The sequence below is a fragment of the Alosa alosa genome, chromosome 8 (assembly GCF_017589495.1).
Source record: "Alosa alosa isolate M-15738 ecotype Scorff River chromosome 8, AALO_Geno_1.1, whole genome shotgun sequence".
NCBI lineage: Eukaryota > Metazoa > Chordata > Actinopteri > Clupeiformes > Clupeidae > Alosa > Alosa alosa.
In genome coordinates, this window is record NC_063196.1 from 28286918 (window position 1) to 28303799 (window position 16882).

Here is a 16882-nt window from a genome sequence, read left to right on the forward strand (position 1 = left end):
GAGAAACTTCAGTGTGCGGCACACCCAGCGGCTGATCTGTGACCGGAACAGGACCACAATGATGTCATAGATCTCCACGATCAAGAGCTCCTCGACGTTGGAGAACGCAAGCCCCAGCAAGAAGAGCTCAAATGTCTTCAGCCGAGGCAACTTCAGGAGGGCTTGGATCAGCATCACGTTGCCTATGAGTCCAGCAACAGAAACAATCCCTCTCAGGATCAGCAGGCCTACCAACGCCATCTATATCCAACACCTTTGCAAAGACTAGCCCGTGGTATCGTGGCCACAGTCAAACCGAGAAAGAGACTCATGGTGTGCTCTGGTTAATTTCAGACTCTTTCTGTCTTTCTGCCTCACTGGCCTGATGTCTTTGATGTCATAATGTACCTATAGAGACCTGAGCAGCGTTTTCAGGTGCTCACTGGTGGTTCATTACAGGTATGTGTGGTGGGAGCATTTTAATTGATGCCTATGAGCCCTGTCCTCCCCTTGAGTTAGATTAGAATTATGTTAGTACAGCCTGCATGGCTACCATTATTATGTCTTTACATAACAAACTGGTGATTGTTTGTTGATTATAGCTAACTCTGATTATTATTGACAGGTGTATTGACAGCCCTTTGTAACAATAGGCTGTCAATGTAACATTGTGATGTGGTCGAAAGTAGTTAATAAGATTGTTCTCTTATTTTAGCATTGTATGAATTGTATTTGTATTTTTGGTGTATTTGTGAATTTGGGTGCCGTGAAAGGTGCTTTTAAATTATATGTAGAGGACAGCCGGGACAATTGAAACGGGGGATAGATGAAACACTCACACAGGCCAACACCCTTAGGTCAAAACATTGAACATTTCAACCTCCATATATCAGCTGAATATGTTCTTCATGTACAGTATATTCCTCAAGTAAATGCACAAATCTGTGTTAACACTATATTTTGTGGTGATGAGACATGGAAAAGAACGATGTAAATGTGTATGGATCTATCAGGGGGTTGAGTTTTGGCATGTTAACCTATGGAGACAGATGTGCTACAGGTTGTGAAGGGCACTTATTTGGACGTGTAATGGTTTAACTCACATATAAATATAATTAAATTGCATAATAGAAACATATGGAAACACTCAATGTTCTATCAATGAAAAGGGCAGAGGCATCTATGCATCCACAGGCAAAGACTGTTGTGAGATAAGCCCCAGTCAGTGTGGCCGTGTTACAATTTGATTTGAGTGTGTCCAGTTTTGCCTTTCTCTATAACACAACATTATAAATAGGCTTGCCAACTGCATAGTCTTAACAATAGGATAATATATTAAATATGTTAAATAATAAATAATTATTTAATAATAACTTGAATAATAAATGAGTAATCTGCTCTCACCAATGGTCCTCTGCACCATTCATAAGCTTCTTTAAGAGACCCGTGAACTCTTACATTTGAAGCATAGTTAATTAAAAGTCCTTTAGGCTAAAGTATGAACAACCCGTTTTAACCTGTAGCCCTACACTAGGAGAACATTCATTAATGAAACATTAACCCCTCTGTGAAACGAAGAGAATCACTCCTGTATGCAGCCATCTATTTGATTTCTGAAAAGCTCAATCTTATAATGATAGGATACAATACAAGGGCATACTGTATTCTGGCACTGACCTTCAAATTTTATTTTGTGTGTATGTCAACAAGCCTCTTGTGTCAGGACCAACATAGCTTAGTGACCATAATGAAGTGATGGGCCTTCGGGTCACCTCTGGAGGGAGCCTGCGTAGTCCACAATTCCAAAAGCCGCCATGGGGCTGCTTCGTACGTCACTCTGAGCACGGATATGCGAACGTGCTTTTATTTGTTTGTGTGCGTGTGAGAGAGTGTCTGTAGTGAGAAGCAGCAGCATGGTCAAAGGGCCGTGAGAGTGTCAGCGAAAAGAAATATAGCACGGATTTGCGCTTCCGACAGCTCGATCCACAATAGATTTAGATGGATAAGATGACGCACGATTTGTGAGCGTCAGCTTTTGAGGAAGGAACTTTGCAGTGTGCAAATAACCCGTGATGAGATGAGATTCCATTGCTACCGCTGGAATCTCGCACCATTGATTGGCCTGTGCTGTGCAGTCTGTCTTTGAATATGGGCCTCCACCACCACTGAGCTAAAAGTGTTCTTTAAACTTGAGTTTAAAATTCACACAACAACTTACCAGGTAGGTAGGCTATAGGGCAGGTTTGGGTTTGGGCGATAAGCTGCATGATGTGGCCACTGGCCAAAGTGTTATATTTCCGAGGGGAACGCAGCTTCTTCGACTACATTAAGTTTGTAGCCCAATAGTTTACGCACTGTTAGGCACTCTAGCGATTTCTTGTCATGTTGGAGCCTTTGAGAACCTTTGCATTCCAGCACGCGCGCCGGCGACACGGGGGATATGACACCCGCAGTTTTGAAGAGACGCAATCGTCCCCCTCACTTTTGAGGGGGAAAAGCCACACGCTAAATAATAAGTTTTAGAAATAAAACTTCTAATTAACAGCACTACTAACCACAGCCAACTAGACTGCACAATCTCACTTTCACTCTGCTAGTAGCCTAACAGTTGGATAACGGAAATGTTTGATCTGTTTGTCTAACAACCATCATAAACTAAACCAGGCTACTTGCTTCTGTAGACCGTCTCCTGGTCATCCCGACGTTATCTATTATGTTTTAATAACCAACTCAACTAGCCTACTACTTATCAACTCGTTTTCACAAGATGAGTAACTCTAACACCACATTTAAGTTCTAAAACATTCATTGCAGACATAATTTACAAGACACAATCAATTTACTTGAGTTACCTTGGTACATGAATTCCTCATAGACAGTAAAGGCATCTCTGTATCGGATACAGTGTATCTTATTAATAGCATTCAGGGGGGTCCTTAAGCAAATTGGAAATTTAGATACTTCTTACTTGTGCCTGTCACAGCTGTGATGAGTTCTTTGAAGCTTGGGTCACAACAAAGAAAATCCAAATTAAAAAAATAAGCATAACAATTTTTTCAGAGGGCAAACAATGTAAGTTGACATATACACCCCCAGCCAATGTCCAATGCAATAGTCATCAAGTCCCCATATATGTCAGCTGGCATATTGCATGCATATATGGATATGCATATGTCAGATAGCATGACAGCATGGCTATAGCCTATTTTTGAATGGGGAAATTATTTATTTTTATATTTTAATAATTCATGGATTTAGATATTTTTAAAATGTTGATAAAATACTAATAGTTGATTATAAGGGCAAAGTAAGTTGCAAATCGTTGTAAATATCTCCAGCGCCCCGGCATTCCAGAGCCATGAGAGGCATTAGTTGATATCAACCCAACTTAAAGGCGCTTTAAGCGATGTTACGCGGTTTCTAAGCTAAAACATTTTTTGTCACATACAGCATACATCACCTCATCATCCGCTAGATGCATGTGCCCTGAATACACTGTAACAAAACATGGTCTCTGTGGACACCCCTGACTCCAAAAATGGCAACTAACCACAAAAACATAACATACTATTCCAGCCAATAACCAACGAGATGCACGTTTAGGAGAGTTAAATTGCACCTGTCTGACTGGAAATCAGACAGGTGTTTGATTGCCAGCAAATGGCAATGAGCATGAGTTGGTTGAGCTTCAGGGTAATTTCTTGCTACTGTAAATCTATAGCCTATACGCCTAATTTTTATAGTCTTTTATATCTTATATGCGTTACTCCTTCTGCAGTGTTGTAGGCTCTTTGTTGTATTTGTCTGTTATATAGCCAAAAATATAGGCAGCATATTGACCATAGAACCCTTTGTTTAAATGTCTGAAGCTCTCTGCTTCTGCCACAGACAACCGACTCAGTGGCATGACTGGCTTAGGTGATGAGCAAGAGGAGAAGGACGTTCTTTCTCTCTCCTTCACCTGGCATTGTTACGCTGCAGATAACAACAGAGCACTCTGATGACCAAGCCTTTGCTCCTGCCACCAAAACTAAGATGGCCGACCAATGTGGCATGTGCACTTTCTGCCCCTCAGAACGCGACATGGACGGTAAAATCCACGTCTCCCTGGACAATGACTCCGCGTGGCAGGAGTTCCATAGCATTGGGACGGAGATGCTCCTGACGAGGGAGGGTTCCCGCATGATCCCCTTCTGCCGCTTCAGGCTGAACGGTCTGGCCCCCCACCGACTGTACTTCCTCCTCATGGACTTTCAGCTCGTGAACAAGAGCAGGGCGCAGGGTGGACTGAGTGACACGCACAAGGTGGTCAGCCACATCTACACACATCCCTCATGGCCTGCCACGGGCTTGAAGTGGATGCGAGTGCCGGTGACATTCAACATGGTGAAGCTGACCAGCGACCTGCTGAATGATCCCCGCATCGTGATCCAGACCAGCGGTACGTCCCTCGGCTGCACGTGGTGCCCTTTGACCCCAGCAGGGGTCGAACGGTCGACCTTGATGACCCGGAGACGTGGATGTTCATGTTCCCGCAGACAGAGTTCTGTGCCGTCTCGTGCTACCAGAACCTCCAGCTCATCAACCTGAAGATCAAGCACAACCAGTTTGACCATGAAGAGATGCATTTAGGCACGTACATGCAATCACCACCAGGGGCCGCCCATGAGTCCAGTGCCTCTCCATCACCTGATTTCAACCATACCAAAAACAAGTGGTAAGGGGAGTCGCCACACTACACATAAGTACCACACCCAGGTGCTGAGGAGCCAATATGGCAGTGGTATTATGAATCCTAGATATGGATTACCTATATTTCACTAAGACATAAAACATAAGAAATGGTCAGCATACCAAGGTACAGAGGATTAGAACCAATTCAATGGAGAATAGCTTGTTAGTAAATGTGCAGGTGAGATTCAAGCCTTTAGGTTATAGTATAATTTAGTAGTCTAGTATGTCTAGTATAATTCGACAAAGAATCTGTTTTTGGTACAAAAATGTTTGAATTGCAATGACTAGCTCCTAAGCGCAAGATATCCTTCAGCTAATTTTGGGCTACTGACAGTGCCCCAACTATGAAAGTAGTGTTTCAGGTATGGTAACGCATGTCTCTCTGTTCGCTTCCTCAGGGCTAAGAAGCCATATCTCCCCACTGCTGCTCAGTTGGGGCTCGAGGCATCTCCAGTGCTCAAGAAGAAGATGGATTCAGAGCCGTCATCACCAGATGACTCCTCTGTAGTCACGGAAACACCATCTGGACCAGGGCAAGTGACTTGTAACATGGCTGTCTCCATTACCAGTAAGGGGATAAGGCGATAAGCTGCATGATGTGGCCACTGGCCAAAGTGTTATATTTCCGAGGGGAACGCAGCTTCTTCGACTACATTAAGTTTGTAGCCCAATAGTTTACGCACTGTTAGGCACTCTAGCGATTTCTTGTCATGTTGGAGCCTTTGAGAACCTTTGCATTCCAGCACGCGCCCGACGACACGGGGGATATGACACCCGCAGTTTTGAAGAGACATAATCGTCCCCTCACTTTTGAGGGGGAAAAGCCACACGCTAAATAATAAGTTTTAGAAATAAAACTTCTAATTAACAGCACTACTAACCACAGCCAACTAGACTGCACAATCTCACTTTCACTCTGCTAGTAGCCTAACAGTTGGATAACGGAAATGTTTGATCTGTTTGTCTAACAACCATCATAAACTAAACCAGGCTACTTGCTTCTGTAGACCGTCTCCTGGTCATCCCGACGTTATCTATTATGTTTTAATAACCAACTCAACTAGCCTACTACTTATCAACTCGTTTTCACAAGATGAGTAACTCTAACACCACATTTAAGTTCTAAAACATTCATTGCAGACATAATTTACAAGACACAATCAATTTACTTGAGTTACCTTGGTACATGAATTCCTCATAGACAGTAAAGGCATCTCTGTATCGGATACAGTGTATCTTATTAATAGCATTCAGGGGGGTCCTTAAGCAAATTGGAAATTTAGATACTTCTTACTTGTGCCTGTCACAGCTGTGATGAGTTCTTTGAAGCTTGGGTCACAACAAAGAAAAATCCAAATTAAAAAAATAAGCATAACAATTTTTCAGAGGGCAAACAATGTAAGTTGACATATACACCCCCAGCCAATGTCCAATGCAATAGTCATCAAGTCCCCATATATGTCAGCTGGCATATTGCATGCATATATGGATATGCATATGTCAGATAGCATGACAGCATGGCTATAGCCTATTTTTGAATGGGGAAATTATTTATTTTTATATTTTAATAATTCATGGATTTAGATATTTTTAAAATGTTGATAAAATACTAATAGTTGATTATAAGGGCAAAGTAAGTTGCAAATCGTTGTAAATATCTCCAGCGCCCCGGCATTCCAGAGCCATGAGAGGCATTAGTTGATATCAACCCAACTTAAAGGCGCTTTAAGCGATGTTACGCGGTTTCTAAGCTAAAACATTTTTTGTCACATACAGCATACATCACCTCATCATCCGCTAGATGCATGTGCCCTGAATACACTGTAACAAAACATGGTCTCTGTGGACACCCCTGACTCCAAAAATGGCAACTAACCACAAAAACTGCTTCTGTTATATACTTCTGCCGCTTCAGGCTGAACGGTCTGGCCCCCCACCGACTGTACTTCCTCCTCATGGACTTTCAGCTCGTGAACAAGAGCAGGGCGCAGGGTGGACTGAGTGACACGCACAAGGTGGTCAGCCACATCTACACACATCCCTCATGGCCTGCCACGGGCTTGAAGTGGATGCGAGTGCCGGTGACATTCAACATGGTGAAGCTGACCAGCGACCTGCTGAATGATCCCCGCATCGTGATCCAGACCAGCGGTACGTCCCTCGGCTGCACGTGGTGCCCTTTGACCCCAGCAGGGGTCGAACGGTCGACCTTGATGACCCGGAGACGTGGATGTTCATGTTCCCGCAGACAGAGTTCTGTGCCGTCTCGTGCTACCAGAACCTCCAGCTCATCAACCTGAAGATCAAGCACAACCAGTTTGACCATGAAGAGATGCATTTAGGCACGTACATGCAATCACCACCAGGGGCCGCCCATGAGTCCAGTGCCTCTCCATCACCTGATTTCAACCATACCAAAACAAGTGGTAAGGGAGTCGCCACACTACACATAAGTACCACACCCAGGTGCTGAGGAGCCAATATGGCAGTGGTATTATGAATCCTAGATATGGATTACCTATATTTCACTAAGACATAAAACATAAGAAATGGTCAGCATACCAAGGTACAGAGGATTAGAACCAATTCAATGGAGAATAGCTTGTTAGTAAATGTGCAGGTGAGATTCAAGCCTTTAGGTTATAGTATAATTTAGTAGTCTAGTATGTCTAGTATAATTCGACAAAGAATCTGTTTTTGGTACAAAAATGTTTGAATTGCAATGACTAGCTCCTAAGCGCAAGATATCCTTCAGCTAATTTTGGGCTACTGACAGTGCCCCAACTATGAAAGTAGTGTTTCAGGTATGGTAACGCATGTCTCTCTGTTCGCTTCCTCAGGGCTAAGAAGCCATATCTCCCCACTGCTGCTCAGTTGGGGCTCGAGGCATCTCCAGTGCTCAAGAAGAAGATGGATTCAGAGCCGTCATCACCAGATGACTCCTCTGTAGTCACGGAAACACCATCTGGACCAGGGCAAGTGACTTGTAACATGGCTGTCTCCATTACCAGTAAGGGGATAACATAAAACGGTCTCTCACATTAATAACATATGTTTACCTGTGTAAACAAATCACAGGCCTGGTTAAAATGAGTGTAAATACTTTTGAGTAGCTATAAGCGAGGTGAGAGGTAACAAAAGGGAAGATGGGAAACATACAGAACAACTGAAGAAGATAAAGTGGCACAGTAAACAAAAAACAAACGATCAAGTTGTTTAGTCCGCCAACATTCTGGGCATTCCTGTTGATGCCTTTTTTCCACACATGGAGCCCTACAACACACACACACACACACACACACACACACACACACACACACACACAAATGAGGTTGTGCTTTTTGCTTCTATTTCCCTGGTACTAGGCCAGAGGCGTTCTCTGCAGGAATCTCACAATACACACTTGCCCAGGGAGAGGCAGCCGCTTCTGTCACCTTCTTTCGTCTCTATCTAATTGCCCCCTCCTCTTGCAGGTCCAGGAGGCAACTGGGGTAACAGAACCTGAGGAAGCCACTGAAGGTAGCACAAACCCTGGTTCTCTTTGTAACTACTTGAACGCAGTGTATCAGATTGTATATATTATTGTTGTGTGTGTGTGTGTGTGTGTGTGTAGAAGGTCCAGAGGTCCAGCAGGAGAGTATTGTGCAGCTGCAGAAGGTGTTGCTGTTGGATCTGGGGTCTATCAAACACAGACAGGTCATCCATCCTGCTCTGCAACAGGGTGAGTCAACATCAGTTTTTTTTTTTTTTTCTGTTCCCTCAGGTTGTGGAGAAATGGACAAAACACACACACACACACACACACACAGAGACAGACTGACAGTTTCAATGCTTGGGAGTGGACGGCAGTATAAGAAGTCGTTGCACTGCCATGGTTGTGTGCAGCCACATCCTCAGCATTGCTCTCATGTTTGCACTTCACATCTGGTTCACGTCATTAAATTAGCAAAATTATTTTGCCAAGTAATTGAATTAGCTTCAGGTCTTGTATGGTGTACTTTACAAGGATACAAGGAAGTTTACTGTTACATGCATATAGTTACTGTATGTAAGAAATGCAGTGAAATTATGTCTGGTGTCAGCCTATTTGTGCATTTATGAGGGGTTTACCAATTAAGGCAAGGGCTGCATAAGAAAGGTGGGGGAGGATTGGCACCAACAAGGAGCAACAGGGGCAAGGAAAAACTCCCTTACTAAGGAAGAAACCTTGGGCAGATCCACGGCTCAAGGGGCTAACCCAACTGCCAGGGGTCTTGGTGTGTGTGTTGGGGGGATGACAAGGAAGATGGAATAGTGTGCTTTGTATGTGGGGAGAGGGCAGTGTGCAATATGTCATGAGACAATGTGCTGTGTATTGGGTGTGTGTGTGTGTTGTGTGTGTGTGGGTAGGTGGGGGCAGTGTGCTGTAAGTATGTAGAGGATGTGTGTTGGAGAAGATCCTGAAGACAATGTGCTGTGTATGTAGGGGGGGGGGCAGTGTGCAGCAAGTATGTAGATGAGGCTTACTGTAGCAAGCAGTGTGCTGTATGTATGTGTGGTGATGACAGTGATGATGTAAGTGTGTGTGTTTTTTGTGTGTGTGTTGGGGATGGGGGGGGGCAGAAAGGCTAGGCAATCAAGGACATGGGTAGATAGATGGAGGAGAAATCAAAATAAATAAAAAGTTCTATGGAGATGTGCAAAAGTTGGAGAAAGTCAGATATGTGTGTGTGTGTGTGTGTGTGTACAGAAATAAAAGGTCTGTAGCATAGGGAGAGGGATGTAAAAGTGCTAAAAGTCATGTAGGTGTGTGTGTGGGGGGTCATGAGTGCTAAGGAGTGAATGAGTGCAAAGTCAGTATAGTGGGAGTTCAGGGTTGGGAAATGTTTGAGAGTGCTGAGGAGTGAATGTGTGCAAAGAGTTTAGAGCTGCCTGTTGCATCCAGGAATGAAATATCAACTCTTTATTTTGAGGGGCCATATTTGGGTCCACAAGCCAATCGCACCCCACATCTCTCTTCTACTCACTTTCTGTCACTCACTTCACTGTCCTGTCAAATTTTAAAGACATAAAGTCCCCCCCAATATATATATATATATATATATATATATATATATATATATATATATATATATAAAACGTTATTTTGGACCAACAGAGCTTCGCCAACTTTTTATTTCATGATGAGTAAAACTGTTTGAATCAGACACAACACCAACACAACTGCAGTCAAATGTCATGACCGTTGTATTAGAGTGTGGTGTTCTCTTAAAGGAAAACTTGGCATGATTTCCCCCTCTGCTGGAGAAATTGTGCATTATGCTATTTCAAACTGTGGAAAAAGGTAACGATAAAGCACATGGATTTGTGTAAATGTATCATAATATCCAATCGAAATTTGATGCGAAGCTGGCAAACAGGAAGAGAGGTCATATCTCAGCAACCCTTGCATGTATCAAAGTCAAACTGGGTGCATGGACTCAGGACCCAAACAGGGGAGCACTCAATAAATCTGATGACCTTTGACCTTTAGGGCTGTAATTAAGAAACATGCCTTTTGGCCTGTAGCTGCTGTTGTGTTTGGAATTAAAATGTACTAGTGGTGTCTGGTAATACTGTTGGATGTCCTTAGGTCGACCCAAGCCAACTTGTGATGTCATCGTAATTGATTCGGCCGCCATATTGGATTTAATCAAAACATTTTACAAGTTTTCACAGGTCACAAATTTCAGTGGATCCTTACCAAAATTGGCATAGACCATCTTCAGACAATGCCATATCATTGCTTTGCTTTCTGGAACAATTGACAGAAGCATTCGGCTGTAATCTCCAATCGAAATTTGCGGCGAAGCTGCCAAACAGGAAGCTCATATCTCAGCAACCCTGCCATGTATCATAACCAAACTTACTACATAGATTCATGCCCCCATTAGGAGGACGCTCAAAAAATGTGTTGACCTTTGACCTGTAGTGGGTGCTGCGATTAGCAGTATTGCATTTTGATCTGTAGTTGCTGATGTGATCTTTTATTTTTGGATGTGAAACTGATGACAACATGTTCCATCCAGTTCATTCTAATGCGTGCATGGAAGGGCAGGGCAGGACTGGGTGGGACGGGCAGGGGGCAATACTCAGCTCTGTTTCAGCCCTACAAAATCAGTTATGTTTGATGTGACACTTGTTGAAAGTGTTGATCGCGAGTGTCTGCTGAGTTCTATCTTGTCGCCGTGGTTACTCCGGCCTATTCTGCTTGGCCCCCTCATTGCTGCTTGCAGCTATATTTCTGTTTGCTTTTGTTTATGTAAAGCACATTGAATGACCTGTGTATGAAATGCGCTTCAAATAAAGTTGACTTGTTTTGATTTTAAAAAATCCCACTTCTCAATTGCTCTCCATCCTTACTCCTGCAATTCCTTGTACGCCGCAAACCTTGTATGTTGTACAATTGGTTGCTCAATGATTCTTGAAACTCAAATTTTTGCTAATGTGTGAGTGTGAGACAGCTCAGCTCGTCATTCCCTCCATCGGCCTCTATATGGGGGAATGGAGCTTGTTAGTTCCAATTCATATCAACATATCTTTGACCTGTCCTCATGTTGTTGGGGGTTTGGGGGTTGCACTCATACATTCTTGTTATACATTAGCTGTCTACTTTAGAGGTGCAGAAGCAGGCGCCGGAGACAGAGGCATCGGACAAGCCAGCGCAGCAGAAGCAGGTGCCAAAGAAGAAGGCACAGAGGGCCCTGGAGAAGGAGGCACCAAAGGCTCTAGACAAGAAGCCTACCAGGTTGCTGCAGATTATCCCAGAATGCAATTGGGCCCTCGACCGCAACCTGGTCCTGCACGCACTCATCAGATGCGCCAAACTCGACCGGTTTCCACCGTCTTTCAAGCTGAGGAAGAAGAACCACTCTGGGTCTGAACAGCAGACCTCACAAGTCTGAAAAATCATTTTGGTTCTCATTTTCAGACCACCTAAACACCTTGTGGGAATATACAAAGATTTTTTAAATAGGTTTTTCTTTATTCTCCATGATCCCTTCTTTTTGAAAACACCAATTTGACTTGTCTTATGCAAATCTTTCTTTTTTATTTTCCACCCTGAACATGGGCAAAATGCCCCATTGACATCAATATGTTTTATATAGAGTCACACACTGCCACCTGTGGTTGTATAGAGTAACCTGTGCTCTATACAAAAGTAGCTCTATACAAAACACTGATGTCAATGGTGCATTTTGCCCATGTTCAGGGTGGATAGTGAAAAAGGAAGATTTGCATAAGACAAGTCAAATTGGTGTTTTTAAAAAGAAAAGATCATGGAGAAAAAAAAAAAATATTTAGAAAAATCTTTGTATATTCCCATAAGGTGTTTAGGTGCTCTGAAAATGAGAACCAAAATTATTTTTTAGACTTGTAAGGTCTGCTGTTCAGACCCTAAAATGATTTATTTTCTGTTCATTGTTTTTTGTGAGAGTGTTTCTACTTATCTCAGTAAGGAAAATAAATCAAGAGCCTATGTTGAGTACAAATATGTCTTCTGAAGGCTTAAACAGAGCCCAGCCAAAAACTCCAATAAAATTTGTATCAACTTTGAGGGACAGCTATGACCATGCAGGATTATCCAGACCAAACGTGACGATTTTGCTACATACTATTCCTATTTATGTACCAGCATGCAAAATTTGAGCCTCTTACATGGTTTAGTTCTTGCTGTGGGCTTGTGAACTTTGACAAAAAAAGAGGCCGAACAAAATCGACACCCCCTGTAAAACTGGCTGTATCTTGGAAAGTATTGATCTTACATAAAGTAATTTTTACAGTGTGTCTCCTAGGTAACATAGGTACACCTGGTAATTTTTTCAGATTTTTTTGAGACCTAAGTGCGTGGGCCCTGGTTGAATTGACGTGGAATGACCCCATTGGCTTGTGAGCTTGAAAAATTAAACTTCTATCAGGCCAATCAAATCGTGTATAGAGTCGTTAGGCGGGCTTAACATAATGATTGATGGCAGAGTTGCAACGGTTTGGCTTGAATTCCCTGCTACTTGAAAACAAAGAAGATGGATGTTGCTGTTGGGCAACAGTGTGACACAAGCTTGTTTTAAGATGGCAAAAGTTTGAACTAGCCAACTAGCTCCGCTGGTGGGAAAACGGATGGGACTCAGCGTTGTCCTATTGCGTGCAGAGGGAATTTGAAAGACAACCGATTATCCCGCCCCTCGGACTGAGCACTGCGAACGGTGAGTGCCCAGACCCTACATTTTAATGTGGGTCTGGCTCGTCAGGCTATGAATTCATTTCATTCTGTGAAAAAAGCAGGTTGTAAGATGAACATAGACGGCAGCAGAAGATGGCTAAAGCGGTCAAGTGTTGGTCAGCGTTGTCAGAGGGTGGTGTTTTCTGAAAGCAATGTGTTGTGTTTCAGATGAATGGCAAACCCTGCCCAGAGGCCAGTCTGCTGGGTCGAATGGGGGCGCTGCATTCAGCCAATCGGCCTGCAGGACTGGTCACGGGCCGGATGGTGACCTTACCTCAGATGGAGGCTGAAGAGAGGCCCAGGGCGACGGTCAGAAGGACCTCCAAGGCTCTGAGCTCCTTGGCAGCGTCCTCCCAAACCCCAGACGCTTCCGTGGGGGAGACGGCAGTGTCTGGGCCACTGGGTGAGTGGGTCTCAGTGAAACATCCACCAGAAACATTGTAGGGGCAAACCACTGAGAGAAACATTCCAGCAAAGCTACTCGATCTACTAGAGTTGATCACGCACACACACTCACGTATGAAGACATTAGCTGTTGTGTAAAAATAGTTAAAAGTACATTGCTTAGAAAAAGATTGGCTCACAGTATAAAGTAGTGGGTGCCTTGTATAAATTACATTGTGTGTTTCTGTTTTGTTGCAGTTAGTCAAGTCAAGTCAAGTTTATTTATATAGCACATTTCATACACAGAGGTCATTCAATGTGCTTTACATAAACAAAACCAAACAATAATAACAAATAAAAGCATAGAAGGGCAATATAGTCAAAGAATAGTTAAAAGGTAAAGATCATAATAAAAAGAAAACATAAAACACAAGGTAAAATCATTTAAATAATTAAAAAAAGTAATAAAAGACAAAGTAGAATAATTATCAAGGCAGATTCAGAATTTGTAACTCGGCACGGTTAGCAGAAAGCATCTGAGAACAGTTTGGTCTTAAGTCTAGATTTAAAACTGGCTACAGTTGGGGCCTTTTTAATGTCATCCGAAAGTTGGTTCCACAGCTGAGCCGCATAGCAGCTAAAAGCTGCTTCACCATGTTTAGTTCTAACTGTAGGTTTTACTAGCAGGTTTTTCACCTGGGACCTGAGAGGACAAGAAGGTGTGTACTGCTGAAGCATGTCTGATAGGTAATTAGGTCTTGCTCCATTTACTGGTTTATAAACAAACAATAGTGCTTTAAAGTCAATTCTGTGACTTACTGGAAGCCAGTGCAGGGACTTAAGAATTGGAGCAATGTGGTCAGTTCTTTTAGTTTTTGTTAGAATCCTAGCTGCTGCATTTTGTATCACCTGAAGCTGTTTAATAGACTTTTTAAGAAGGCCTGTGAACAGTCCATTGCAGTAATCAACCCTGCTGGAGATAAATGCATGAATGAGTTGCTCTAAGCCATGTTTTGACATCAGCCCTCTAAGTTTGGCAATATTTTTGAGGTGGTAAAAAGCTGATTTAGTTATCGCTTTCATGTGGCTGTTGAAATTTAGATCACTGTCAATTAATACAAAGATTTTTAACAGTATCCTTTGCCTTCAACACCTTTGTGTCAAGGAGAGTGGCAACCCTAAGTCTTTCCTCCTTTTTACCAAATATAATTACTTCATTTTTTTCTTTGTTCAGCTGAATAAAATGTTGAGACATCCAGGTGTTGATTTGTTCTATACACTATATACTACATACAAGAGAAGGCCTAATGAATGCAAACGTGAAGAGGCCACACATTTTTATGCCTCATTCACATCAAATGTGTGGTGTGTGCATGTCTGCTGCGTTGTCTGTCTGTTTAAGGTGCCTATTTGTTAAAGAAGCACTATGCAACAATTTTAGCAAAAATTACCTTAATTATGCAGGTTGAGAGTCGTTCTGATGGTTCTACAACACTTTCTGGGTAGTTTGGTGGGTGCTTCGTCTCCCCCTATCGCTTCTCCGCGTGGAAAAAACAAATATGCAACTTTCTGGACCCGGTCCGTGTAAATCTGTATGTGACTCAGCGGAAGTATCCAATCGCGCCTCGAAAATGTAGTCAGATTGTAGTTTCGAAGAAGCAAAACGGACGCTGACTTGGCTTTGTTGCTGTTGAAATTGTAGTAGCCTACCCTTGGGTAAACTTCGCTTTGTAATGTGGTTTGATAGTCTCTTGAACAATGTGTTTGCTCGACCGTTTTATTGTGAGCCCTGTATTTGTTTAGCTTGGTTTCTTGATGGCTAGCCCGTTAGCTAGTGGTGGTTTAGCATAGCAGTCACTTGCTACCGAAGCTGAAGGGGGAGCTTTGTAGCAAAAATGCGAGCCCAAAGTGCTCCACACAAAACTTTTAAGACAAAAGATGCAGAGGTTTTGCACCGCCTTGGCCAAGGGCCCGCCCACCCAAAGCTTTTGGGTTAATCCGCCTTAAACGCACTGCGTAATCCTGTAAACCTTTTTTTTTTTTTTTTTTTTATCCATTGGGATAAATATCACAACTGGAAAGGCGAGCCGATAGCTTGACTTGGTGGACTGAACACTGTTTTTCCCGGTGTTTTTTTATGCATTCTAGCTACTGTCAGTGACGCAAGAGAACTTAAGTTATTAGGGAAGTGCGGTGTAAGTTTACATTAATTTGTGCGTAGTGCCGGTGTCATTCATTTATTTTACATGTCTTACAACATAAATAAATGCAATTATAGTGAAGTCAGATATGAGCATACAAAGACGCTTAGAACTCATGTTAAGCCTATAGATGCGCACTAAATGCGAATGCGCGATTTGATGCAAGCAAAAGTATCGACTGTTACTAACCAAAGGTATTACAGTATAGCAATATTATAAATGTGGCGACGGAATAGCCTAGAACTTGGGTACGCCTAGCCTTTGCACTTGCGGAGATAACCAAAACTAATGTGAATCGCGGACTATCCTACAACCAAAAAAAGTAAAGGAGATTATTTTTACCTGCGTTAGCCAAATAAAGGACGGGACTGCACCCTTCACAAACCGTAAAAATTAAGTTAATTAGTTTTACAGTTGACTACAGTTGACAGTTAAATCACTATAAATCCACACAAACAATTCTGGTTTCCTTTCACTAGCCAGTTTTGTCGTAGCCTACTCTGTCTGTTGTATGGTCTACACAGCGCGCAAGCTTTGGTCAATTTCTGTAACAAACAGTGCCACCTATAGGCCTGGGATATGAAGTAACGTGTTGAGTCGTGTTGAGATGGATCCGTTTGGACACAAATATTCTTGATACGGTTCCAGGGAAGACGGAGTAAAAAAAGGTCGGTTTGGTACGTGTGGACTAGGCCCAAGACATAAACAAATATATTCACACTAAGTTCTCCATTTGGAAAATAAGTAATGGATATGCCACCATATACGGAGACTACAAATATGTCTGCCACATATTCACACATAAAGTTCTCCATATATTTAGAAAATAAATAGTGAAATCTAGTGTATGGATATGTATGCCACCATATATGGAGACTACAAATATGTCTGCCACATACTCACACATAAACTTCTCCATATATTTGGAAAACAAATAATTGGATCTAGTATATGAATATATAGCATATTCTATGGGAAAATTCAAATATTTTGTATGCATGTATGGACATATAGCATTGAATATATGTTTGACATAAATATTTGAATCCCATTTTTGTCCATAAGTGAAATTATAAGTCCCCGTTATTTAACATATATGTTCATATATTGCCATATGTCACATTTCCCATTAGAACTCGATGGCGAGTCAAGGTAGCTCACCAAGCTGATTTGCATCTGAATTACAACTGGGCCATGCTCATTTTTGACCTTCTCCTGAATGTTTTACTGTAACAGTTATAAGTCCGGTGCAGGGTTATCTTACAGTTAAGAATAAACAAAGGATGCATTTAACAACTTTCTTTTAGGAATCTCTCATTTATTCCTATATTTTTCCTTAGGAATA

The 16882-nt window shown here is 42.3% G+C and overlaps 1 protein-coding gene and 1 long non-coding RNA gene across 4 annotated transcripts; both read left to right on the forward strand.

Annotated features, from left to right (window-relative positions):
- Positions 1-246: 246 nt before the first annotated feature.
- Positions 247-7117, forward strand: LOC125299185 (T-box transcription factor TBX1-like). Of its 3 annotated transcripts, none has more exons than XM_048250346.1 (4): positions 247-438; positions 4055-4696; positions 5112-5246; positions 6629-7117. In XM_048250346.1, the coding sequence occupies exons 2-4, from the start codon at positions 4500-4502 to the stop codon at positions 7011-7013; spliced, it is 717 nt and encodes a 238-aa protein (XP_048106303.1). In that variant the 5' UTR covers positions 247-438; positions 4055-4499; the 3' UTR covers positions 7014-7117. The 3 variants fall into 3 exon arrangements, with proteins under 3 accessions (XP_048106303.1, XP_048106300.1, XP_048106302.1); XM_048250343.1 differs by lacking the exon at positions 247-438 and adding an exon at positions 1836-2200 and having other exon boundaries at positions 3868-4696; XM_048250345.1 differs by lacking the exon at positions 247-438 and having other exon boundaries at positions 3836-4696.
- A 441-nt stretch (positions 7118-7558) lies between these two features.
- Positions 7559-13614, forward strand: LOC125299847. The gene is made up of 4 exons (XR_007194460.1): positions 7559-7723; positions 8187-8232; positions 8327-8434; positions 13121-13614. It is a non-coding gene; the product is annotated as an uncharacterized LOC125299847 (long non-coding RNA).
- The last annotated feature ends 3268 nt before the right edge of the window (positions 13615-16882 follow it).